Source organism: Lithobates pipiens, unplaced genomic scaffold, assembly GCF_037356315.1.
Source record: "Lithobates pipiens isolate NorthernLeopardFrog02 unplaced genomic scaffold, aLitPip1_a1.2 Scaffold_16, whole genome shotgun sequence".
Lineage (NCBI taxonomy): Eukaryota > Metazoa > Chordata > Amphibia > Anura > Ranidae > Lithobates > Lithobates pipiens.
Window position 1 is genome coordinate 34,015,004 of NW_027507748.1, and position 26,865 is coordinate 34,041,868.

General features: G+C 45.6%; 1 protein-coding gene across 2 annotated transcripts in view; it reads right to left on the bottom strand.

The window, feature by feature from the left end:
- LOC143981696 (granulocyte-macrophage colony-stimulating factor receptor subunit alpha-like) overlaps positions 1–26,865 on the bottom strand; it is a 116,916-nt gene that overhangs the window by 32,949 nt on the left and 57,102 nt on the right. Inside the window, exons 6-9 of one of the 2 annotated variants that reach the window (XM_077479710.1) lie at positions 25,174–25,355; positions 14,258–14,385; positions 2,905–3,058; positions 230–332 (exon numbers count right to left, since the gene is read on the bottom strand). In XM_077479710.1, the coding sequence (XP_077335836.1) occupies positions 230–332; positions 2,905–3,058; positions 14,258–14,385; positions 25,174–25,355 (567 nt within the window). The remainder of the gene's footprint in view (positions 1–229; positions 333–2,904; positions 3,059–14,257; positions 14,386–25,173; positions 25,356–26,865) is intronic. The other variant, XM_077479711.1, reaches the window with a different exon arrangement.

Genomic DNA, 26,865 nt, shown 5'->3' on the forward strand with positions numbered 1-26,865 from the left:
TTGCCTAAAGCATGTGCATGGACGCATGGCTCCAAATGCAGATCGGGCGATATGGGCGTGCACGTGCCGTAGACACCCGGCCGCATACAGCCGTATCTTTCATTTGCTGTCTATAGGCGGCTGTATGCGGGAGCTGCGGGTCCCAGTGGATATTTCTGCGGAAGTTCTGGATGATGGACAGTTACCCTAAAGTGGAACTCCGGGCGTTAGCAGTGATTGGGGGATTTACCTGTGACATAGGAATACGAGGATGAACAGGACAGCCGCTGTCACTATTCCCATGGTAATCAGGGTGTAGTGAGGTGCAAGAGACGTAGAACCAGCATTGGAGTCTGAGGATAAAAGAATCACAAATCAGAATTTAAAACTTCACACCACATGTTCACACCTATGCACTTTTTTAATGCGTTTTCCGTTGTGCAGAAACACACTGCCGTCTATCTAACATGGATTCCTATGGATGTAGTTCACACCTGTGCATTTTATGGAAAAGGGACTTTTTTTCAGTTTTTTGGTTCTATAGATTGATACATGGATAAAAATCGTGTATTGAAAAATGCAAAATGCACCTGGAATATGCAACCTGCATAGGTGTGAACCAGGCCTTTAGGTTAAGAAAAACAAAAGGGAGGGGGAAATCCACTGAACTGCATCAAAAATGTACCTGGAACGCATCAAAAACACAGCAAAAGCATGCATGCGGCAATGCATCTGGAGGCTGATAGGAGGAGACAGCAGAGTGACAGAGAGAAGAGCCCATCAGTCTGCTGCTACAGCCCTTTCCTCCACAGCCTGACCGTCCCTGACCCCTGACCCCTTTCATTCATTGCATTTCAGTTCTTTTAATCACAGAGGCTCAGCATCAGCATGTGGGCATTACCTATGACCTATGCACATGCAGTCTGCCTAGGGATATCCACCAGTGATGGCTGGTGTTTTTTTGGGGGGGCGGCAAACACCCCCCCCCCCCGGGGGCACCTCAACCCGCCAGCCTGTCCGCTCGCTGACTGTCTGCTGGTCTGGAACTTAACCCATTAAGGTGGTGGTAATTTGTGCAGCGTGCATCCAAGCAGCAGGCTTCTGGGCCGGCGAGCATTCGTGTAGCAGGCATCTGGGAAACAGGAATCCAGAAAGCATGCCATGGGCATCCAGAAAGCAGGAATCCGGGAAGCGGGCATCTGGGAATCGGGAATCCGGGAAGCATGCAACCGGGAAGCGGGCATCTGGGAAGCGGGAATCCGAGAAGAGTGAAGCAGGCATCTGGGAAGCGGGAATCTGGGAAGCATGAAGCAGGCATCTGGGAAGCGGGAATACGAGAAGCACACAACAGGCAGCGGACAGCAGGCATTCTGGTATCTGGGAAGTGGGAATCCGGGAAGCGGAAATCTGGAAAGCGGGAATCTGAGAAGCGCGCAACAGGCATCCAGGCAGTGGGCAGCGTTCATCCGGGCATTCTAGCATCTGGGAAGTGGGAATCTGGGAAGCAGGCATCTGGGAAGTGGGCATCAGGGAATCTGGGAAGCGAGCATCTGGGAAGCGGGAATCTGGGAAGCGGGAATTCGAGAAGCACACAACAGGCAGCGGACAGCAGGCATTCTGGTATCTGGGAAGTGGGAATCCGGGAAGCGGAAATCTGGAAAGCGGGAATCCGAGAAGCGCGCAACAGGCATCCAGGCAGTGGGCAGCGTTCATCCGGGCATTCTGGCATCTGGGAAGTGGGAATCTGGGAAGCAGGCATCTGGGAAGTGGGCATCAGGGAATCCGGGAAGCGAGCATCTGGGAAGCGGGAATCCGGGAAGCGGGCATCTGAGAGCTGGGAAGCAGGCATCTGGGAAGCAGGCATCTGGGAAGTGGGTATTCGGGAAGCGAGCATCTGGGAAGCGGGAATCCGGGAAGCGAGCATCTGAGAGCTGGGAAGCAGGCATCTGGGAAGTGGGAATCCGGGTAGCGGGCATCTGAGAGCTGGGAAGCAGGCATCTGGGAAGTGGGTATCTGGGAAGCGAGCATCTGGGAAGAGGGAATCCGAGAAGCGGGCATCTGAGAGCTGGGAAGCAGGCATCTGGGAAGTGGGCAACCAGGAAGCGGGAATCTGGGAAGTGAGAATCCTAGAAGCGCGCAACAGGCATCCAGGCAGCGTGCATTTGGGCATCTGAGAAGGGAGAATCCAGGAAGCGGACATCGGGGAATGGAGAATCTGGGAAGTGGGCATCTGGGAAGCCAGGAAGCGGGCATCTGGGAAGTGGAAATCCAGGAAGCGGGCATCTGGGAAGCAGGCATCCGGAAAGTGGGCATCCGGGAAGCGCTCAACGGGCATCCGGGCAGCAGGCAGCGTGCATTCAGGCAGCAGGCATCCAGGAAGCGGCTCCTGTGTCCAATCCTACTTGCTTCCGCTGTGCATCTCCTCCCCTCCTCCTAGGCATCCAATAGGATCACCTGTTCTTTCAGCCAATCGTGCGACAGGTCTAAGACCCTCTTCCTGATTGGCCGGGAGGAGGATCAGTGTTACAATAGTGAATATTCATTCGCTGTTGTAACACACCTGGATGGGCTCTTAGCGCAATGCTCTGCACCCAAGTCCTCCCTATTTCGAAGCCTGTTAGAGCCTCTAACTCCAATCAGTGCTTCAAAAAACACCCCCCGCCATAGGAATTCATGCACCCGGCGTCCTGCAAGGGGCCGGACGCATGGATGGGGGGGCGCCCTAATGGATGGGGCCGCCCCTGATATTCACTCCTCCAGACTGACATCCACCCAACCATGATCTGCCTGCATTGTATAGAGAAGCACAGAGACCCAGTGATGATGGACCTAAAATAATGTAATGAACACGGCAATCTTTCATTTCAAAAGGTCAAGGTAAGCAGATTAAACCTTAATGTCCTGATTAATACTTTGATTACTTACAGTATATGATCGGTTCACTCCATCGACTCCAATTAAGGTTCTCCGAGCAGCGTGACTTCCACTTCATTCTCATGGATACGGCAAGGTTTTCATTATCAAGCAGTATAGCTGCTTTGTAAGAATTCGGCCCTCGAGTTATTGTAATGTTATCTGCCTACAATGAAATGATTGCAGTGAGTAGAACACGGAGTAGGAGTGCATTGTATGGATCTGGACTTATTTACATCAATCAGATTAAAGCCGGCCATGCATGGATCAAAATTCGTCCAGATCTGCAGGGCCAGATATTGATCCATGCATGGGCTAGTTGGCTTTACACAAGTGGATTTATCGATTGAAGCAGCCTGTCTGGGTTTTCCTGAACGATTGGTGCCGCCAGCTACACGCGGCAATACTGATCATTGTATTCTGCCGGTGGGGAAGACAATAGACATGTGCACTGCCGAAAAAGGTGTTTTTTTGTTTCATTCTTTTTTTTGCAAACCGAAAGTTCGTAAATTAGAAAATTCGTAAATTTGGAAGTTTGTAAATTTGGAAATCTGGAAATTCGACAAATTCGGTAATTTGTAAATTCGGAAATTCGTAATTTGTAAATTTGTAAATTCGGAATTCATAAATTTGTAAATTTGTAATTCGTAAATTTGGAAATTTGTAGTTCGTAAATTTGGAAATTTGTAATTCGTAAATTTGGAAATTTGTAATTTGTAAATTTGGAAATTTGTAATTTGTAAATTTGGAAATTTGTAATTCGTAAATTTGTAAATTCAAAAATTTGTAAATTTGGAATTTGTAAATTTGGAATTTGTAAATTTGGAATTTGTAAATTTGAAATTTGTAAATTTGGAATTTGTAAATTTGGAATTTGTAAATTTGGAAATTCAAAAATTCGTAATTCGGGAAATTTGGAAATTCAAAAGGAAAATACAAAATAAAACAAAACAAAATCCGAAAAGTCAAAAAATTTTAAAATAATAACTTATTAATAAAAAGTTACTATTAAATTATAAGTATTGGAATTTCCTTTCAAAATGTGGCTGTTAGCGAACATAATAAATACGAATTTATCTGAAGTTACGAATTATCCAAAATATGAAATGTCACATCTGTTGTGAATTAATGAAGAAATACCTTTTAATATTCACTGGCAGAGATGAGAGATTTCAGTAGGCCTAGAAATTGAAGTGAATGATGAGCTTGTTTTCTCTTTTACAAGTTGTTACTACATCAATTATTAAAAACCTTTAGGAGCAGGTATTGAAACAGAAACTAGCTGGAACAATGGCAGCTCTCATCACAAAAGAAGGAGTTATTTACCTGGTTTTAGTGGATAAACAAACACGACAAACACAGCCATAGGAAAAAGGGTTATACAGAATATAGAATACACTTGTATGAATTTTTAGGAACTTATGGACACAGCTAAGCTATCTAAACATTTATCGGACTGCTCAAAGTCCATCTCAACACATGTTAGCCCTTGTACACACGGTCGGAATGTGTCCTATCGGACGGTGTTGTCGGATAATCCGACTGTGTGTGGTATGCATCGGACTGATTCCGTCGGAATATTCGTCGGACCCAATTTTCCAACTTGTTGGAAATATTTGCCGACCAACTGGTTCGATAGGACATACTCCGATCATGTGTAGAGAATTTTGATCGGACCAAGTGCCACGCATGCTCAGATCAAATTCCTACATCAAAGCTATTGGCTGCTAGCCTGAACGTAGTCCCATCGTAACGAAATTACGTCATCACGTTCTGAATGATCGGATTTTTCGACAACTTAGTCCAACCGTGTGTATGCAACAGTTTCAGACAAGATCCGACGGGCAAAATCCGACGGACAAAATCCGACGGATTTGGTTGTCGAAATCTCCGACCGTGTGTACAGGGGCTTAGAAAGCTGTGAAGTTTGTGCAAGACAGAAATATTTCAAAGTACCTATGGTCTTTTATAAGTCATTCAAATTATAGGTGATATTTGTAGGTCACAAAAGAGATATAGCACTAACCCCCGAAGGAGCTGCTGGTTAGATTTGGGCTTACCGTTACCTTCTGTTTTCCTCGTTGCACGTCTAGGGGTGTCCCGTGGTAAATGGCCCAGTAACTTGAGAGACCGACAACAGATCCACTTGAATGGAATTTATTTGCAAAACGTAGACAATGAACAATGAACAGTCTCTTGAATTGGGATCAGAGGGTTGGAGAGGAAGTTTAGGTACTCTTATGCCTTGTAAACACGATCAAACTATCCGGCGGACTTGGTCCGGCGGACCAGAGTCCGCCAGACAATCCGCCCGTGTGTGGGCTCCGGAGGACTTTTTTTTTTACCCAAAAGTCCGGCGGACTTAGAGTAGTTTTGACTCAAAAACTGTCCGGCGGACAATCTGGCCGTGTGTGTGCTAGTCCGCCGTACTTTTGAAATGAACGGACTTTTTCCTGCACGGAGAAAAGTCCATTCATTTTGAACGTGGCTCCAGGTAACCGGGACTCGCGAAGAAAGTCAATGCCACCTTCGGTGGTGAGATTGACATTTCAACATTTTGTTATGTTACAACCTTATTCAAAAATGTATTACATTCATTATTTTCTTTAAAATTCTACAAACAATACCCCATATTGACAACAAGAAAGAAGTTTGTTTAAAATCTTTGAAAATTAATTAAAAATAAAAAACAAAAAAAATCCCATCTATATAAGGATTCACAACCTTTGCCGTGACACTCAAAATTTAGCTCAGGTGCCTCCTGTTTCCACTGTAGAGTGGCCAGACGGAAGCCACTCCTCAGTAAAAGGCACGTGACAGCCCATCTGGAGTTTTCCAAAAGGCACCTGAAACACTCTCAGACCATGAGAAACAAAATTATCTGGTCTGATGAAACAAAAATTGAGCTCTTTGGCTTGAATGGCAAGTGTCATGTCTGGGGGAAACCAGGCACCTGTCCAATACCATCTCCACAGTGAAGCATGATGGTGGCAGCATCATGCTGTGGGGATGTTTTTCAGCGGAAGGAACTGGGAGACTATTCAGGATCGAGGGAAAGATGAATGCCAATGCCAGAAGTCTGCCAAGCAAAATAGGCGAGTTGGAAGCTCTGGTGCATCAGGAGAGCTATGATGTAATCGGTATTGCTGAGACTCGGCTTCATTCCTCACATGACTGGGCTATTAATATTCCTGGCTATGCGCTCTTTCGGAAAGGCAGAGTTAAAAGGAAAGGTGGAGGGGTCTGTCTGTATGTGAGAAATAATCTCAAAGCGAGTGAGAAAGAGGACCTGGTGGGCGGAGAGTGTGATGAGTCTGAGGCATTATGGGTAGAACTGCATACAGATGCGCGTAGTTCAAAGTTAATCATTGGAGTTTGTTATAGACCACCCAATGTTAATGAGGAGGTGGAGACTCAGCTCCTTGCACAGATAGAAAGGGCTGCAAGGGCTGGGACAGTGATAATAATGGGGGATTTTAACTACCCAGAAATTGACTGGGGTAATGGCACTGCTGGGACAGTTAAAGGGCAAAAATTTGTAAACCTATTACAGGACAATTTTATGGTACAGTTTATTGAGGCCCCAACTAGGAATGATGCTCTGTTGGACTTGGTAATCTCAAACCATGCAGAGCGTATTACTAATGTTTAGATAAAGAAACATCTGGGTAGCAGTGACCATAACATGATTTCATTTGATGTTAGCTGTAAGCAAAAATCACATACGGGAAAGATAAAAACACTTCATTTCAAGAGAGCAAATTTTCCAAGGACGAGGGCCACTCTCCAGGACTTAGACTGGGAGAGAATATTGGCACCAATGGGCACAGAACAGAAATGGGAATTCTTCAAAAAGCTTGTTTGTGATCTCATTGCAAAGTATATTCCCATGGGCAATAAGTTTAAAAGGTTAAAAATAAAGCCGATGTGGCTCACGGCCAAAGTTAAAAAAGCTATAAACTATAAAAAAAGAGCTTTCAAAAAATATAAAAATGAAGGAACGCTAGTGTCATTTAAATGTTACAAGGAATATAACAGAATATGTAAAAAGGAAATCAAGGATGCAAAAATTCAGAATGAAAGACAGATTGCAAAAGACAGTAGGACAAACCCCAAAAAATTCTTCAAATATATTAATAGTAAAAAGGTTAAGTCTGAGCATGTAGGCCCTTTGCAAAATAATCTGGAGTGGGTGACTGGGGACAAAGAGAAGGCTAACTTATTAAATACTTTCTTCAGCTCTGTGTATACAAAGGAGCATGGGGGAGCTCATGTCCATAATGGGGGTGGTAGTGACACAGCCCCAAATCCACAATGGCTCAAAAGTGATATGGTCCAGAAATATTTGGACAGAATAAAGGTGGATAAAGCACCTAGACCTGATGGCATCCACCCACGGATCCTAAAAGAATTGAGCTCTGTAATTTCAAAGCCATTGTATCTAATTTTTAGGGACTCATTAATGACAGGAATAGTACCACTGGATTGGCACAGGGCCAATGTGGTCCTTATATTTAAAAAGGGAACAAAGTCTTTACCAAGTAATTATAGACCCGTTAGTTTAACTTCTATAGTTGGGAAGATAATGGAGGGATTAATAAAAGACCACACAGACGAGTTCTTGCAGGAAAAAAATATTTTGAGCAACAGACAGCATGGATTCATGAAAGACAGAAGTTGTCAGACAAACCTGATTTCTTTTTATGAGGAGGTAAGTAAAACCTTGGACAGAGGGGTGGCGGTGGACGTGATATATTTGGATTTTGCAAAAGCGTTCGATACAGTTCCGCACACACGGCTCATGTGTAAGGTAAAGTCTACAGGTTTGGAAACATCAGTTTGTAGATGGATAGAAAACTGGCTTAATGACAGAATTCAGAGAGTAGTGGTTAATGATTCTTACTCTGAATGGTCTAAGGTTATGAGTGGTGTACCCCAAGGTTCAGTGCTGGGACCCTTACTTTTTAACATCTTTATAAATGATATTGGGTCTGGGATCAAGAGTAACATTTCCGTATTTGCAGATGACACCAAGCTATGCAGTGCAATAACGTCCTTACAGGATGTCACCAATTTACAAGCCGACCTGGATGCTCTGTCTAATTGGGCGACTATGTGGCAGATGAGGTTTAATGTTGAGAAATGTAAGGTTATGCACTTGGGGGCTAAGAATATGCATGCATCATACACACTAGGGGGAGTACAACTGGGGGAATCCATAGTGGAGAAGGATCTGGGGGTTTTGGTAGATCATAAGCTCAATAATAGCATGCAATGCCAAGCTGCGGTTTCCAAAGCGAGCAAAGTCCTTTCCTGTATTAAGAGAGGTATGTACTCCAGAGAGAGACATAATTTTGCCCCTGTTCAAATCATTAGTAAGACCTCATCTGGAATATGCCGTTCAGTTTTGGGCACCAGTTCTCAAAAAGGATATCGGGGAACTGGAGAAAGTGCAGAGAAGGGCAACCAAACTGATAAGAGGCATGGAGGAACTCAGCTATGAGGAAAGATTAGAGGAACTGAATTTATTCTCTCTTGATAAGAGGAGATTAAGGGGGGATTTGATAAACATGTACAAATATATAAGGGGTCCATATAGGGATCTTGGTGTCGAGTTATTCACTTTACAGTCAACAATGAGGACAAGGGGGCACCCTTTACGTCTAGAGGAGAAGAGATTTCATCTCCAAATACGGAAAGGTTTCTTCACAGTAAGAGCTGTGAAAATGTGGAATAGACTCCCTGCAGAGGTGGTTATGGCCTGCTCAGTAGATTGCTTTAAGAAAGGCCTGGATTATTTCCGAAGTGTACGTAATATAACTGGGTACTAAAATTTATAGGTAAAGTTGATCCGGGGAAAATCCGATTGCCTCTCGGGGGATCAGGAAGGAATTTTTTCCCCTGCTTTAGCAAATTGGATCATGCTCTGCTGGGGTTTTTTGCCTTCCTCTGGATCAACTGTGGGTATAGAATGGGGTATATGGGCTGGTATATTTATTATATATATATATATATATATATATATATATATATTTTTTTTTTTTTTTTTTTTTTTTTTTGGTTGAACTGGATGGACTTGTGTCTTTTTTCAACCTGACTAACTATGTAACTATGTAATGCAGCAATGTACAGAGACATACTTGATGAAAACCTGCTCCAGAGCGCTCTGGACCTCAGACTGGGGAGAAGGTTCATCTTCCAACAGGACAATGACCCTAAGCACACAGCCAAGATAACAAAGGAGTGGCTACTGGACAACTCTGTGAATTTCCTTGAGTGGCCCAGTCAGAGTCCAGACTTGAACCCGATTGAAAATCTCTGGCGAGATCTGAAAATGTGCTGTGCACCGACGCTCCCCATACAAACGGATGGAGCTTGAGAGGTCCTCCAAAGATGAATGAAAGAAACTTCCCAAAAATAGGTGTGCCAAGCTTGTAGTAGCTATATAAAGGGATACTAATGCGCTCCACCTAATGGTTTATAGGAAGACTAAATGAGTAGAAATTTCATACATAGGAAGCAGCCAGCACAAAACGGTGATCTCAGCACCAAAAATATGTGTATAAAATAATATAAATAAATGCGGCGCTACCTAAAAGTGCATATACATATAAAATAAATAGTAATAGCCAAAATAAATAAAGTGCAAATGAGATACTATCCCACTAAGTATAAATACAGCATGTATAGTGCAAAAAATGAATCTGCATAAATAATCCAAATGCATGAAAATACAAAATTATATAGAGTGAAAATAAGTGAAAAAAATATTTTTAAATTATCAATCCAGTGGTTATGTGTAAAATAGTCAATATTAACAAGTGATTGTCCACAAAAAACATGCACAGAAGGCTGAAAACTTTCAAAAAACAAAGTCCATGCAGAAAGTGCAGAAGTGATTTCCAAAAGTGACAATCCACTGCAAACTTCAGTGCCTATTATGTGCACCACCTATTTCCCCCAGCCTCTCACCTCCAATAGCTGGCAAAATAGGCGCTGTGTATAATCAAAATAGCTGCTGGCTCCTTATTCATCCAGTCTCACTGTTCTACCGCTGTTAGTGTCTCACTGTAAATCACTATGTATACGTAGTACATGTTCTCCCAATTACTCCAGGGTATCCAATAGGTATATAATGGAAGAAGACAGAGGGGCTTTCATGTGTAGTAACTTAGTAACCGCTTTATTATAAAAGAACAAATCCACACTTACATGAGAACACACAGCAGAACATGCAGCAGACGCGAACTTCCGGTTTCGGCCGTAACCGGAAGTAGTATGTCCGACACCCAATTCCTTCCCTGACGCGTTGCGTTACACCATACTACTTCCGGTTACGGCCGAAACCGGAAGTTCACGTCTGCTGCATGTTCTGCTGTGTGTTCTCATGTAAGTGTGGATTTGTTCTTTTATAATAAAGCGGTTACTAAGTTACTACACATGAAAGCCCCTCTGTCTTCTTCCATTATATACCTATTGGATACCCTGGAGTAATTGGGAGAACATGTACTACGTATACATAGTGATTTACAGTGAGACACTAACAGCGGTAGAACAGTGAGACTGGATGAATAAGGAGCCAGCAGCTATTTTGATTATACACAGCGCCTATTTTGCCAGCTATTGGAGGTGAGAGGCTGGGGGAAATAGGTGGTGCACATAATAGGCACTGAAGTTTGCAGTGGATTGTCACTTTTGGAAATCACTTCTGCACTTTCTGCATGGACTTTGTTTTTTGAAAGTTTTCAGCCTTCTGTGCATGTTTTTTGTGGACAATCACTTGTTAATATTGACTATTTTACACATAACCACTGGATTGATAATTTAAAAATATTTTTTTCACTTATTTTCACTCTATATAATTTTGTATTTTCATGCATTTGGATTATTTATGCAGATTCATTTTTTGCACTATACATGCTGTATTTATACTTAGTGGGATAGTATCTCATTTGCACTTTATTTATTTTGGCTATTACTATTTATTTTATATGTATATGCACTTTTAGGTAGCGCCGCATTTATTTATATTATTTTAAGCTTGTAGCAGCATACTCAGAAAGACTTGAGGCTGTAATTAATGTCAAAGGGGCTTCACCAAAGTATTGAGCAAAGGCTGTGAATACTTCTGTACATGGGATTTTTTCCTTTTTTATTTTTATTAAATTTGCAAAGATTTCAAACAAACTTCTTTCACATTTTCATTATGAGGGATTTTTTTGTAGATTTTCGTGGAAAATAATGAATTTAATCCATTTTGGAATAAGGCTGTAACATAACAAAATGTGGAAAAAGTGAAGAGCTGTGAATACTTTCCGGACGCGCTGTACCTCGCATTAAGGGAAAGACCATTTTGATCCAGTCTGCTACCTTGACTGGCGCATTCTGTTCACCCTTCTTCAATCCGGAGGTCAGCCAGCAATAAAATCAGCAGAAGGGACTGTTGGGGAAAGGCCAATGTGGGCAGATCAGCAGAGCTAGATTACTGGGGACTGCATCAGGAAATAGCATCAGTGGACTTAAGTGAGTACAACACTTCTCCAACAGATATTAAGACCTAGGGAAGGGTCAGAGGTGGGTCAGAGGGAGAGATATCCTAATTATTGCCCAGAGATGGGCTGCCAGATTTCAATGTGAGCACCTGACCATGTACAGTGCCTTGCGAAAGTATTCGGCCCCCTTGAACTTTTCAACCTTTTGCCACATTTCAGGCTTCAAACAAAGATAAAACATTTTTATTTTTTGTGAAGAATCACCAACAAGTGGGACACAATTGTGAAGTGGAACAAAATCTATTGGATTTTTGAAACTTTTTTAGCAAATAAAAAACTGAAAAGTGGTGCGTGCAAAATTATTCGGCCCCTTTACTTTCAGTGCAGCAAACTCACTCCAGAAGTTCAGCGAGGATCTCTGAATGATCCAATGTTGTCCTAAATGACTGATGGTGATAAATAGAATCCACCTGTGTGCAATCAAGTCTCTGTATAAATGCACCTGCTCTGTGATAGTCTCAGGGTTCTATTGAAAGCGCAGAGAGCATCATGAAGACCAAGGAACACACCAGGCAGGTCCGTAATACTGTTGTGGAGAAGTTTAAAGTCGGATTTGGATACAAAAAGATTTCCCAAGCTTTAAACATCCCAAGGAGCACTGTGCAAGCGATCATTTTGAAATGGAAGGAGTATCAGACCACTGGAAATCTACCAAGACCTGGCCGTCCCTCTAAACCTTCAGCTCAGACAAGGAGAAGACTGATCAGAGATGCAGCCAAGAGGCCCATGATCACTCTGGATGAACTGCAGAGAACTACAGCTGAGGTGGGAGAGTCTGTCCATAGGACAACAATCAGTCGTACACTGCACAAATCTGGCCTTTATGGAAGAGTGGCAAGAAGAAAGCCATTTCTCAAAGATATCCATTAAAAGTCTCGTCTAAAGTTTGCCACAAGCCACCTGGGAGACACACCAAACATGTGGAAGAAGGTGCTCTGGTCAGATGAAACCAAAATCCAACTTTTTGCCCACAATGCAAAACGATATGTTTGGCGTAAAAGCAACACAGCTCATCACCCTCAACACACCATCCCCACTGTCAAACATGGTGGCGGCAGCATCATGGTTTGGGCCTGCTTTTCTTCAGCAGGGACAGGGAAGATGGTTAAAATTGAGGGGAAGATGGATGCAGCCAAATACAGGACCATTCTGGATGAAAACCTGTTGGAGTCTGCAAAAGACCTGAAACTGGGACGGAGATTTATCTTCCAACAAGACAATGATCCCAAACATACAGCAAAATCTACAAAGGAATGGTTGACAAATAAACGTATCCAGGTGTTAGAATGGCCAAGTCAAAGTCCAGACCTGAATCCAATCGAGAATCTGTGGAAAGAGCTGAAAACTGCTGTTCACAAACGCTCTCCATCCAACCTCACTGAGCTCGAGCTGTTTTGCAAGGAAGAATGGGCAAGAATTTCAGTCTCTCGATGTGCAAAACTGATAGAGACATACCCCAAGCGACTTGCAGCTGTAATCGCAGCAAAAGGTGGCTCTACAAAGTATTAACACAAGGGGGCCAAATAATTTTGCACGCCCCACTTTTCATTTTTTTTAATTAGTTAAAAAAGTTTCAAAAATCCAATAGATTTCGTTCCACTTCACAATTGTGCCCCACTTGTTGGTGATTCTTCACAAAAAATAAAAATTTTATATCTTTATGTTTGAAGCCTGAAATGTGACAAAAGGTTGAAAAGTTCAAGGGGGCCGAATACTTTCGCAAGGCACTGTACATAGTTCTGCAAGCAGAGTTGTGCAACCGTATACCTGTCTTGCTATGTGTGTGTGGACATGCATGCACGTGTGCTGAAAAAGGGGCGCCAAGCAAACTATTTAAGACTGAGTCTATTGAGGCTAAAATTGGCCTGCACTTCTACTTTGATCAGCCATAACATTATGACCATCCACCCTGATCCGTCGAGGCATGGACTCCACTAGACCTCTCAAGATATGCTGTGGTATCGGCACCAAGCCATGTGTAGCAGGTCCTATAAGTTGCGAGGTGGAGCCACCATGAATCCGAATTGTTTTTCAAGCACATCCCACTGATGCTCAATGGACTGAGATCTGGAGACTTCGGAGGACAAGCCAACACCTCAAACCCATTGTTGTGTTCATCAAACTATTCCTGGATTCCTCAGCTTTGCCAACCTTCTTCCATTGCTCAGTGGTCCAGTTCTGAAGCTCACATGTCCATTGTAGGTGCTTTTGGCTGTGGTCACGGTTCAGTACGGGCACCCTGACCAGTCTGCAGCTACACAGCCCCATACACAACAAACTACAACACATAAGTCTGTGCTCTGACACCTTTCTATGGGAACCACAATGAACTTTTTCAGCAGCTTGAGCTCCAGTAGCTCTTCTATTGGCTTGGACTACATGGGTCAACCTTCACTCCCCACAGGCATCAATGAGCCTCGGCCTCCCATGACCCTGTCACCATTTTACCGGTTTTTCCTTCCTTGTACCACTTTTATGTCGGTCCTGACCACTGTAGACTGGGAACATCAGACAAGAGCTGCGGTTTTGGAGTTGCTCTGATCCAGCCGTCCAGCCATTACAATTTGGCCTTTGTCAAAGTCGCTCAGGTCCTTACATTTGCCCATTTTTTTGTTCTGCTTTCAAAACATTAACTTCAGGGACAACATGTTCACTTGCTGCCTAATGTATCCCACTCATTTTCAGGTGCCATGGTCAGATAATCAATGGTCTTCAGTGTCAATTGTCATAATGTTATGGTTGATCAATGTAGGCACCAATGACCTCTGTTTCCAAAAGCATTAAAAAAATAAATGATAAATTGATGACGGTACCTCATTTATTTTGATGTTGTAGTCAAAACAATCGATCATCCTATTGTATGTCTCTGGCTCCTCCCAGGTAATTTCAAGGTTATTCATGCTATAATTCAGACTTATGTTTCTCGGAGGATCTAAAATAACTGGAAATAAAAAAGGCTTGTTACTTATCTATGCAAAGTCCTCCAGCCAATGAACAGTAGGTGTGCCACCAAAGTCCAGCGGTAATACTTATCTATAGCATCAGGGTGAGGACAAGGGGTGGGCAGGATGGATGGCTGCCCTGGGCGCAGCGGTTTACTGTATGGATGGGGGGCTCATTCTGATACAAGGCATTTAGAGAAGCAGATACAGTGGTGTGAAAAAGTGTTTGCCCCCTTCCTCATTTCCTGTTCCTTTGCATGTTTGTCACACTTAAGTGTTTCGGAACATCAAACCAATTTAAACAATAGTCAAGGACAACACAAGTAAACACAAAATGCAATTTGTAAATGAAGGTGTTTATTATTAAAGGTGAAAAAAAATCCAAACCATCATGGCCCTGTGTGAAAAAGTGATTGCCCCCTAAACCTAATAACTGGTTGGGCCACCCTTAGCAGCAACAACTGCAACCAAGCGTTTGCGATAACGTGCAATGAGGCTTTTACAGCGTCCTGGAGGAATTTTGGCCCACTCATCTTTGCAGAATTGTCCTAATTCAGTTACATTAGAGGGTTTTCGAGCATGAACGGCCTTTTTAAGGTCATACCACAACATCTCAATAGGATTCAGGTCAGGACTTTGGCTAGGCCACTCCAAAGTCCCATGCTGCCAGGGAGGAGTTCTAAAGTGCAGGAAAAGACAGAATGGAGTATTGAGTTGCAGGAATGCGCCGAGCGTGGAGGAGGGATGGAGGAACCCTTAGATAAAGATCTTCGTCTTTGGAAAGGTGTCAAGCTGCTGTGACTGGGGAACACAGGACTTGTATGCTGGAGAAGATCAGTGCGAGAGAAGTAGCGGTAAAGCGGAGGAGAGTAGATCAGCGTTCTGTGACCAGGGACACAGAACCATCAAGTAAGAAAAGGTCAGTGTGAATGGAACAAGAAAAGAGAAGTTCAAGAGTAGTGCAGAATGCTGTGGCTGGAGAATGCAGCATTGATAGTAAAGGACTGGCTGGGAACAGTAGTCCACCTATTACCGTGACTGTTGGATGGAGGTACCAAGTATCTCTGGTCTGGTTAGCACCAGGGGTGTTGCTAGGTCTACAAAATATCTGGGGCTGGAGCCCATAGCAGCGTAGTAAAGAAAGTCATACGCTTGGGTGGGCATATACATGTATATACAGTAATATACATGTGTGTGTATATCCCCAGAGAGCCCCCCAACTTAAATCAGGGTCCCCAAAGAGCCCCCCCTTACATCAGGGTCCACAGAGAGCCTCCTCCTTACATCAGGGTACCCAGAGAGCCCCCTCATTTACATCAGGGTTCCCAGAGTGCCCCCTCATTTACTTCAGGGTTCCCAGAGAGCCCCCTTTACATTATGGTCCCCAGAGAGCCTCCCACTTAAAATAACCGGAAGGAAGATCACCTCTCCCCCATCCCTCGATGCAATCTTCTGGGACACGTCACAGGTCCCAGAAGATTGCCTGGCTATTCAGAGCGTGCAGCGCGGCTCACGCATTCGCAGTGCGTGCCCGGCTGTGAAGCCACAGCCAGGCACCCACAGTAGTGATGCCGGCGCCCCAGAGAGGAAGGTGAGAGGAGCGAGGCTTGGTACACCAGCATCGCTGGACCCTGGGACAGGTGAGTGTCTGATTTTAAAATGGGTAGAACTCTGCTTTAAGGGTAGGGATGGCCGAACGGTTCACCCGGCGGTCGGTTCGCGGCAAATTTTGCCTGTTCGCAATTCGCCCGATCGGCGGACTATTCCTGCTGTTCGGCCGGTGGACTTATGTGTTTACAGTGTGAAAGAACTTTGACCCATGATGACACATCCATCATGGGGTACAGGACAGCCAATTGAGACATTTCAGCACATGGACAATTGGACACTCCCCCTAACTTATAAATAGACCCGATCCGGCGGCCATTTTACATTCTTTCGTATGTCACTATAGGGAGAGGTTGCTGTATGGAGCAGGGAGAGACTGCAGTGACACAAATCACTAGCTATTAGGTCCACAAAAGTCCTTTTAAGGACTGGTATGGTATAGGTATAGTACAGTATATAGGGATGAGTGCACTGCTGTGCTTGTGATTCCAGCAGCCTGTCTTTAGTGAGTGCAGGGAGGGACAGGACACTGTGTGTAGCAGGGACAGTCAGTTTAATCATTAGCTATTACTATTAGGTCTACAAAGGTCCTTTTTTATTTATTTTTTTTATAAAATTTTATTGAAAGAGATAGAACAGTACATAATATCATCATCAGCAGGTATAAGTATATATTTTTTGTGTAAAGTACAGTATACAAGGCAAAGTAAGACAACAAGACGAGTCTCGCATCAGCTTAAGAAAGGCATAAAAAAGAAAGAAAAGGAAAAAAGGAACTTAATCGAGAGCGGACACTAATCCTCTCCCAAGTATGACTAGAAAAATATGAGGAGGCTATAGACGGATCTAATGACCATAAGGCTCTAAACTAACCTCATAGGGCTAGCAAAAAATGCAGTACATAACAAAAGGGATGATGGGAGAGGGGTGGGGGAGGAAAGGGGGGGGGGGCCTAAATCCAATACTCCATTTGAAGGGAAACATCCAGTAGTAGAAAGGGTCATGTTCGACAAGGATCTTTGTAGACAAAGGAGAGTTTGTCAAGGTGAGTTTGGTCGTGTGGAGAGAGCTGCGCCCTAATAAAGAGGTCCCATCTGTCGTGGAAGCGTTTGGAAGCTTTCTGTTGGTCCAGGTTGGTATTGATCTTGTCCCGAAAAAGGAGCTGTAGGAGATCTCTTTCGACCTGGGAGATGGAAGGCTTGGCTGTAGAGGTCCAGTTGGCCAGTATGGCCCTTCTTGCTAACAGGAGGCAGATCAAGGACCAATTTTTCCCCGGAGGGCTGGGAGTGGTGGACCAGGGGAGTAGTGTGGGGTCCCAGTGTCCAAAGATGAGGAGGAGCGGGTTCTTGGGGAGCTTCAACAACGTAATCCGGAATATATAAGCCAATACCTGGTCCCAGAAAGTAGCAATATAGGTGCAAGTCCAGTATCGGTGTACGAGAGAAGGCTTGGGTTGCTGGCACATTGGGCACATTGAGGGCAAGGTTGAGGCTGAGGAAAGTTTAGAAGTAGGAAGAAAAGGAATATGGGCGCGGTGTGTGATTTTCAGCTGTGTTTCCCTCCACGATTCGTTAGGAACCAGATTGTATACTGAATTGAGGCCTTGCAGGATTTTGTCCACTATGTCTTCTTCTGGAAAGTCTTTTGCCCAATTTAACACAGAGGACGAGGCTAAAGAGGGAGTAGTTTTCAAAAGTAGAGGTTTGTATATGTCAGAAATTTTGCAGGTGTCATTTTGTACGAGTGTTTCAAGGAACGATGGCGCGAACCTTGTGGATTCGTTCCTGCAGGTTTTCTGAAGGAAGCTAACACATTGACCATAATGGAAGGCCGAGGCATCCGGGAGAGAGAATGAGGTCCTTTTAAGGACTGGTATGGTATAGGTGTATTACAGTATATAGGGTTGTACACGTATAATATTCTTTCTTTCAAATATAGAAAGAATATTATACTTGACTGCTGCCCTATTCTGCAGCAGTCCTTTATCAGTGTAGGGACTGAGGTACAGTCTGCTAATCACTAGCTACTAGTTCCACAAAGGTCCTTATAAGGACTGGTATAGGTCCACAACATATAGGGCTGTGGTGCACTACTGCAGATTGCTGCCCTATTCTGCAGCAGTCCTTTATCAGTGTAGGGCAGTGATGGCGAACCTATGGCACGCAGAGCCATCTCTGTGGGCACGCGAGAGGGTCCTGTTTCACGGTGGGGAGAACATGGCAGCAAACTAACTAACATGGCAGGAAATTAACTGCACGAGTGAGTGGGTGGCTCCGCAGCCTCCGCGCGGAAGGCTACAGACCTGAGAGCACACGAGGGAGAGAAGCAAGCAGCGGCGAGGTGCAGGAAACTATCTGCATGAGTGGGTGGGCGGCCCCACATTCTCCGCGTGGTAGGCTACAGGTCTGACACCACGCATGGGAAGGAGAGAAGAGCTTCACTGCTTCATTGTATGGCTGAAGAGGGGCGCAGCATCTTCCGGAGCTTGGACTCCTCAAATCTCCTTCAACAGTGAGGCCCAGAGAACAGACTGACTGTGGGCCCAGAAGACAAGGACAGGCGAGAGGCGCAGGCTGTGAGGGAGCTGCTGGATGGAACAGGGATGGAGACAGGTACCGGGCACAATTATACACTGAATACCTGCAGACAAAGACTGGGGCAGGGAGGCAGAGCAGGGATTGCAGATAAGGACAGAGCTAGAGGTCTCCCTTTCTCTCAGCTCTCCTTTTTCAGCCTCCGTGTCCCCCTCTTTCTGCTCACCCTCTCTCTGTGCCCCCCCTCTCTCTCTGTCCCCTCTCTCTCGCTCTCTGTCCCCCCTCTCTCTCTCTGCCCCCCCCTCTCTCTCTGCCCCCCCCTCTCTCTGTCCCCCCTCTCTCTTTCCCCCTCTCTCTCTCTCTGTCCCCCCCTCTCTCTCTCTGTTCCCCTCTCTCTCTCTCTCTCTGTCCCCCTCTCTCTTTCTCTGTGCCCTCCCCTTTATCTCTGTCCCATATCTCCCTCTCTCTCTCTCTTTCCCCCCTCTCTATCTGTGTCCCCTCTCTCTCTTTCTCTGTGCCCTCCCCTTTATCTCTGTCCCATATCTCTCTCTCTCTATCCCATCTCTCTCTCTCTGCCCCCTCTCTCTCTCAGCATCTCTCACACTCCTCCCCCTCTTTGTCCCCCTCTCTCTGCCCCCCGTGTGTCCCCCCTCTGTGTGTGTGTCACCTATCTCTATCTATCTGTCCCCCCCTCACTCTCTGTCACCCTTCTCTCTCTCTGTCCTCTCTCTCTCTTTCACTGTGCCCTCCCCTTTATCTCTGTCCCATATCTCTCACACCCTTCCCCCTCTGTCCCCCCCCCTCTCTGTGCCCCCATCTCTCTGTCCCCCCTCTCTCTGCCCCCCCGTGTGTCCCCCCTCTGCGTGTGTCCCTTATCTCTATCTATATGTCCCCCCTCACTCTCTGTCACCTTTCTCTCTCTATGTGTCCTCTCTCTCTCTCTCACAGCCCCCTTTCTCTCTCTCTCTCTCACAAACCCCTATCTCACAACCCCCTCTCTCTCTTACATACAACCCTCTCTCTCTCTCTCTTACACACAACCCCCCTCTCTCTTACACACACCCCCTCTCTTTTGCTCAGCACCCCTCTCTCGCGAATTGCCGTGTTGGCACTTTACAACACAAAACCAACTTATTTATTTCAGTTTGGGCACTCAGACTCAAAAAGGTTCGCCATCACTGGTGTAGGGACTGAGGTACAGTCTGCTAATCACTAGCTACTAGTTCCACAAAGGTCCTTATAAGGACTGGTATAGGTCCACAATAAATAGGGTTGTGGTGCACTACTGCTGACTGCTTCCCTATTCTGCAGCAGTCCTTTATCAGTATAGTAGGAACTGAGGTACAGTCTGCTAATCACTAGCTACTAGTTCCACAAAGGTCCTTATAAGGACTGGTATAGGTTTACTATTTGGTGTGCAGTATATAGTTGTGTAATACACGTATAAAATACTTACACATATAGAAAGCATAGTATAGTGCATTTCCACTGTGCAGCATTGTGACTGCTGAGCGGTTCTGCAGCGATACTACAAAGAGTGACAAACGCAATTAGAAAAAAGTATTATAACTGGTGTGATAGACCAGTGGCCCCCCAAAACAACAGATTGAAGCGGGGTGTTATATACCTTCTTCCACATACATACTGCACTTCTCTAGAGACTTTTGGCACAGGGTCATTTAAAAAATGACAGGCAGAGGAAGAGGCGGGCCGTTCCGTAGAGGTGGTAGGGGTAGGGCAGGAGCAACAGGCTTGAGCCAAAGTGGCAAATTGCAGAAGGCGCGTGCAATTACGCCAAAGGAAGCACCAGACTTGGTCATCCTCTTGATCTGCACCCTCTTCTTCACTCTCTGCTATGTGCACCCCCAAAGACACTACCACCAACCACACCACCACCACCATATACCTTCCGCTTGAGTCACAGGAATTATATTCCGATCCATATCAAGACATTTCTGATGCGCAGCCACTCTTGGTATTGGATCAGGAAGAGGCGGTAGCAACAACCGCCACTCAGCAGTCTGACGACAGTACCCAGATCAGCCCAAGGAGGAGGTTGGTCCCCGCTGTTGCTGCCTACTCCGAGATCTCTAATTATAGCGGTGGTGAAGGTGACGTCAATGATGACATGTCTAGTGATGTCACGTGGGTGCCCACAAGAGAGGAAGAGGAGGGGAGTTCAGAGGGAGATATGGACCAGCAGATAGGGAGGAGAAGCAGGAAGAACTTACATTGCACAGGAGGGACAAAGCAGAATGCAAATGTATCAGGAGCGAGGCATCAACCATGTACGGTCACATCTGGCGCTCCCAGGACGCTGGCACGTGGCTCCGCAGTGTGGGCTTTTTTTAACGTGTTTGCTGCTGACAATAGTGTTGCCATCTGCAATCTTTGCAGTCAACGCATAAGTCGCGTTAAGCCCAACACACCTAGGGACGACCGCCTTAAGAAGGCACATGAGCTGCCATCACCAAGCACAGTGGGAGCAACGGAACACACAAAGCCACACTCCAGGCTCTCACCGTCCAGCCTCGTCTTCTACTTCTCCTCTCTCCTCACAATTGTCCTCCACTCCACCTTCCATCACGCCAAGCTCGGATTTTCTGAAAAAAAGCAGGCTTCCGTGGGCCAAATGTTGGAGCGTAAAAAAATGATGACGCCGGATAACCCTCTTGCCCAATGGTTGACGGCTGGCTTGTCAGAACTGATAGCCCGCCAACTACTGCCATATACACTGGTGGACTCGGAGGCCACAATGGAAGGTCCCAGGAAGGAAGTATTTCTCACAGAAGGGCATCCCAGAGCTATATGGCCATGTTCAGCGGCAAGTGAATGTATCTCTGGTACACAGTGTCGGTGCCAAGATACATCTGACCACAGACACATGGTCTAGCAAACACGGGCAGAGAAGGTATATCACTTTTACTGCCCACTGGGTGAACCTTCTGACAGCCGTCAAGCATGTAACCCGTGGCACTCGTGTAGATTTGGTTTTACCGCCACGGATTGCATGCAGGCCTGCCTCTTCTTCTCCTCTTCCTACTCCATCCTCCTCTCTCTCCTCCTCGGCTGACTCCTCCTTTTCCGCTGCTAGCGTTTCTTCCGCTGCGCCGCCCAAGCTCCCCAGAACCTATTCGACATGCCAGATGAGACGTTGCCATGCCGTGCTGCGTCTGTTGTGCCTGGAAGCCAAGAGCCACACTGGCCCTGCACTCCTTTCAGCTTTGCGTTCACAGGCAGATCAGTGGCTAACACCGCTCAATTTGACAGTTGGTAAAGTGGTGTGTGGCAACGGTGCCAATCTGCTTAGCGCATTGAAACAGGGCAAAATTACGCACGTGCCATGCATGGCACACGTCTTAAACTTGGTCGTGCAGTGATTCGTTGTCCAATACCCTGGGGTCCAGGACATCTTGTGGCAGGCAAGGAAAATCTCGGCCCATTTCAGAAGATCTCACACGGCCATGGCTCGCCTTGCTGACATTCAGCGGCGACACAATCTGCCGGTCAGACGTCTTATTTGCGATTGCCCGACGCGATGGAACTCAACCTTCTATATGCTTGATAGGCTGCTCCAGCAGAAATGTGCAGTCAACGACTACCTGTATGAACTCTGCAGCAGAATAGGTTTTGGGGAGCTGGTTTTTTTTTTCACCGTGCCAGTGGCTGCTCATGCGCGACGCATGCAGACTTCTGCGGCCATTCCATTTTATGAGATCACCAAACTGGTCAGTCGCAGCCATGGCACCATCAGTGACATGGTACCTTATGCCTTCTTTATGGAGCGTGCATTGCGTTGTGTCATTGATCAAGCTGTGGAGGAGCAGGAGCGGGAAGATGAGTAAGTCGCAATGCTGGATGAATTCCCGGGGGGGCTACTCTATCTGAGACAAGTGAACAACAGGAGTCTGAAGAGGTGTCAGAGGAGGATGGTGCTGGGGCGGATGAGGAGGAGCAAGAAGAGCATGCTTTAAACCTTTCTGGGATCCCTGTTGTTGTGCGTGGATGGGGAGAGGAGAACGAGGAGGACGACATTATCCTGGATGATGAGCAGGAGCCTGGCCACTACACCGCTTCCAGTTTAGTGCAAATGGGGGCCTTCATGCTCCAGTGTTTTAACAGGGACCCCCGTATAAAAAGCATAAGGGTCAAGGACCAGTACTGGGTGGCAACGTACTTAGACCCCCGGTACAAACACAAAATGGCGGAAATGTTACCGCTGTCACAGAGGGCTGTCAGAATGGAGCACTTCCAGGCCTTGCTTCGAGAAATGCTGCATTCTGCTTTTGCGTGCGCTGGCAGAGGAGCAATTCCCACTCCCAGAGAAGGCGTTGCGGGTACTAATCCAACAGCGCCTGCAAGAAGAGGGCGGTTTGAAGATGTGTTGGTGACTTCTGATATGAGGTCATTCTTTCAGCCGACCCATCGACAGGTGTCACCCTGATCCAGCATCAGGGAATGCCAGGACCGACAGGTGTCCAACTACATTGGGTTAACGGCCGATGTGGACGCTCTGAGGAGTGATGAACCCCTGGACTACTGGGTGGGCAGGCTTGACCTCTGGCCAGAGATTGCCCAATTTGCAATGGAACTGTTGGCTTGCCCCTCGTCCAATGTCCTGTCCGAAAGGACGTTCAGCGCAGCAGGGGGGATCGTGACCGATAAGCACACTCGCCTAGCTCACGACAGTGTTGACTACCTCACATTTATAAAAATGAATGAGGCATGGATCTCGGAGGAATTCAACACATGTGACCAGTAGACCATGTATATCTCTATAAATTATTTATTTAATCGAGCACACAGACCTTGTTTCTACATTTGGCTCACTTCCTTGTACAAAAAAAGCACACCGTACTATATGCCTGTACCCTCCTATTTGAAGAGGTTGAGCGGTGTCATATTTTTGGGGCCCAGCAGCAAGTTGCTGGTATCAGTGCTGCTGTTAGTGCTCTCTATCCCTGTGCTGGTGTCAGTGCTCTATATCACAGTGCTGGTGTCAGTGCTCTATATCACGGTGCTGGTGTCAGTGCACTCTATCACGGTGCTGGTGTCAGTGCACTCTATCACGGTGCTGGTGTCAGTGCTCTATATCACGGTGCTGGTGTCAGTGCTCTATATCACGGTGCTGGTGTCAGTGCTCTATATCACTGTGCTGGTGTCAGTGCTCTATATCACGGTGCTGGTGTCAGTGCTCTCTATCACGGTGCTGGTGATCATCTCCTGCACCCTCTTCATAGCCTACCCTGACCTTTCCTCTCCTCCATTGCCTTCATGCGCTCCTGAGTCCTGAATTGTCAGAATTTCACATATAAAAAAAGAATGCTTGTAATTGTCGATCCCAGATTCACTTCATACATGTGTTATGTCAGTGGCCATGTGGTGGGACTATGTGTGCACAGCTAGTAATTATTTTGTGGCTGAAAATATGACCTGTAGGTTTTGAAAATTCACCTGCCATTGAAGTCAATGGGGCCCGCCGTGAACTTTGCGGTTCGCGAACTTTCGGCCGCGTTCGCGGTTCGCGAAACATCCCGTCGGAAGTTTGTCTATCTCTATTTAAGGGCACCTTGACACCTGAAAGGTATTTAAAGGGTTTCCTCTGTTTTAAAAACTTTTAGAAAGACCTCTATAAGTACTAATACCATCAGTGCATTTACTCTAACAACATGTCAAGCTATAGTAAAAACAACAGGATACAAATTATTAAAAATGGATCTTTTTGGCCCTTAAGCAATTTCTGTTATATTGTATTTTCAGCCAAATTAATTTGCCACAACCATTTCTGAACATATTTTATTTTGGTGTTGTTGTATGTATGGATTGCATGGGTTGTTACCAACATGTGGTGGAAATTTCATGTCAATAGCACCTTTTAGAAACATATTTACCTAGAAATAAGGTGACGGATTCAATACTTATTTTACCCATTGTAATGCCCTGCACACACAATAGGATTTTCCAACGGAAAATGTTCGATGGGAGCTTGTTGTCGGAAATTCCGACCATGTGTAGGCTCCACTGGACATTTTCCATCGGAATTTCCGTCGCACAAAATTTGAGATCTGGATCTCAAATTTTTTCCAACAACAAAATCCGTTGTCGGAAATTCCGCTCGTGTGTACACAATTCCGACGAACAAAGTTCCACGCATGCTCGGAATCAACCAGAAGAGCCACCCTGGCTATTGAACTTAATTTTTCTCGGCTCGTCGTACTTGTTGTACGTCACCGCGTTCTTGACGTTCGGAATTTCCGACAAGATTTGTGTGACCGTGTGTATGCAAGACAAGTTTGAGCCAACATCCGTCGGAAAAAAATACATACTGTAGATTTTGTTGTTGGAAAATCCTATCGCGTGTACAGGGCATAAGGGTCTTACCGATTTGCAGCACACTGATAATGCTGGATGTCGCAAAGACTTTCTGAGGCCGCAGCACTGGAAAGGGAGTCATGTGCCAACATGGAAGTATAGACTCGCCTACTTCTGTTGCAGGAGGGTTTTGCACCATTAGATGCCCAACACAAGGTCTTTTTAATTGTTACAGTAGAGAAAGGCCAATAAAATTTGGTAACGATCTTCCACCATCTCACTCCTTTCATATTCATATCCATTCATAGAAAGGGAAAAAAAAACTCAATTTACCATAATTGTTCAGCTTAAGCCTTGCATCATAAAATCGGATGGAAGTTTCTTCACTTGATCCCACCAACTGTATGTAATTTTTATTGTTAAAATTAATGTTTGGAGATTTTAAGACACACCCGACTTGTCTGCCAAAAGAATCATGTCTGTAGTCTTCACATGGTACGCAAGTGTCACTATTCCTAATAGTGAAAGAAATGAATACAGTAAATGCCTTCCCAATATTTAAAGAGAACCTGTCACCAGACTATTCAGTTCAACAAAAATCTTCCCATAAGATTACATTTTTTATTTTTCCAAAAAGTTTTTATTGAAAGAAATAATCAGTTACATCAATATCATACAGGTGATAAAGTGGAAATCTGCAGTCTGAAATATGTATCAGACAGTCGTAAGAAATGTACGCAATCTTCAGCATATGTAGTAGTTATTAAACGCAAGATTTAACCTCTTCCCGCCCACGCTATAGCCGAAAAAGACGGTTACAGCGTGGACCTGCTTTGCCTGGAGGGCGTCCATGGATGTCCTCCCTTGCTGGAGCGGCCTGTGCGCACCCTGCAGGGAGCGCACGGCCCGCTCTATTATCAGCGAGTATTTTAGACTCAGCTGATCACAGATCAGAGTAAGGGGGTCAATCCCGGCCCCTTACCGCGTAATCAGCTCTCAGCCAATGACAGCTGGTCATGTGTTGTAAACAGAGCTGGTAATCGGCTATTTATTTCTCCTCATGCATATTACATTTCCTATGACTGTGTGAGCAGAAAAAAAAAGCCGATCACCGGTGGCTGAGAGAGGGACAGCAATACCAATCATGGAAAGCATGGATGCTTCTGTGCCCACCTGTGCCACCTACCAGTGCACAACAGTGCCGCCTACCAGCATCACCCACCAGTGCCCACAGTGTCACCCATCAGTGCCACCTATAAATGTCACCAATCAGTGCCTCATCACCAGTGCTGCCTATCAATGCCACCTACCAATGCCCATCAGTGCCACCCATCAGTGATGTATTATCAGTGCCCATCAGTGTCACCTTATCTGTGCCTATCAGTGCAGCCCAGTGCCCATCAGTGTCACCCATCAGTGCCGTCTTATCAGTGCCGCATCAGTGTTGCCTTATCAGTGCCGTCTTATCGGTGCCCATCAGTGCAGCCCATCAATGTCAATGAAGGAGAAAAATTGGCGTTTGCAAAATTTCATAACAAACTATGAAATATGTTTTTTTTTTTTTTAGAAAAATTATGTCTTTTTCAGTTTGTGTAGCAAAAAATAAAAACCCCAGTGGTGATTAAAGCGGGAGTCCGCCGGGAGTCCGCGTTTTTTTTTTTTAAAAGCCAGCAGCTACAAATACTGCAGCTGCTGACTTTTAAAATAGTGACACTTACCTGCCCAGCGCGCCCGCGATGTCGGCACCCGAAGCCGATCTCTCGATCGTCTCTTGGGTGCTGCCGTGGCCATCTTGGGTATGGGAATCAGGAAGTGGAGCCTTTCGGCTTCATTTCCCGGTTCCCTACTGCGCATGCGCGAGTCGCGCTGCACAATAAGGATGGACCCGCTGCCTCTGGGATCTGTGAGTTTCCCAGCAGGCAGCGGGGGACTTTCGGAAAGGGGCGTAATCTACGCCCCTTTCCGCAGAGAGCTATCCCGGAAGTGGGTGCAGATACCTGTACTGTACAGGTACCTGCACCCCCC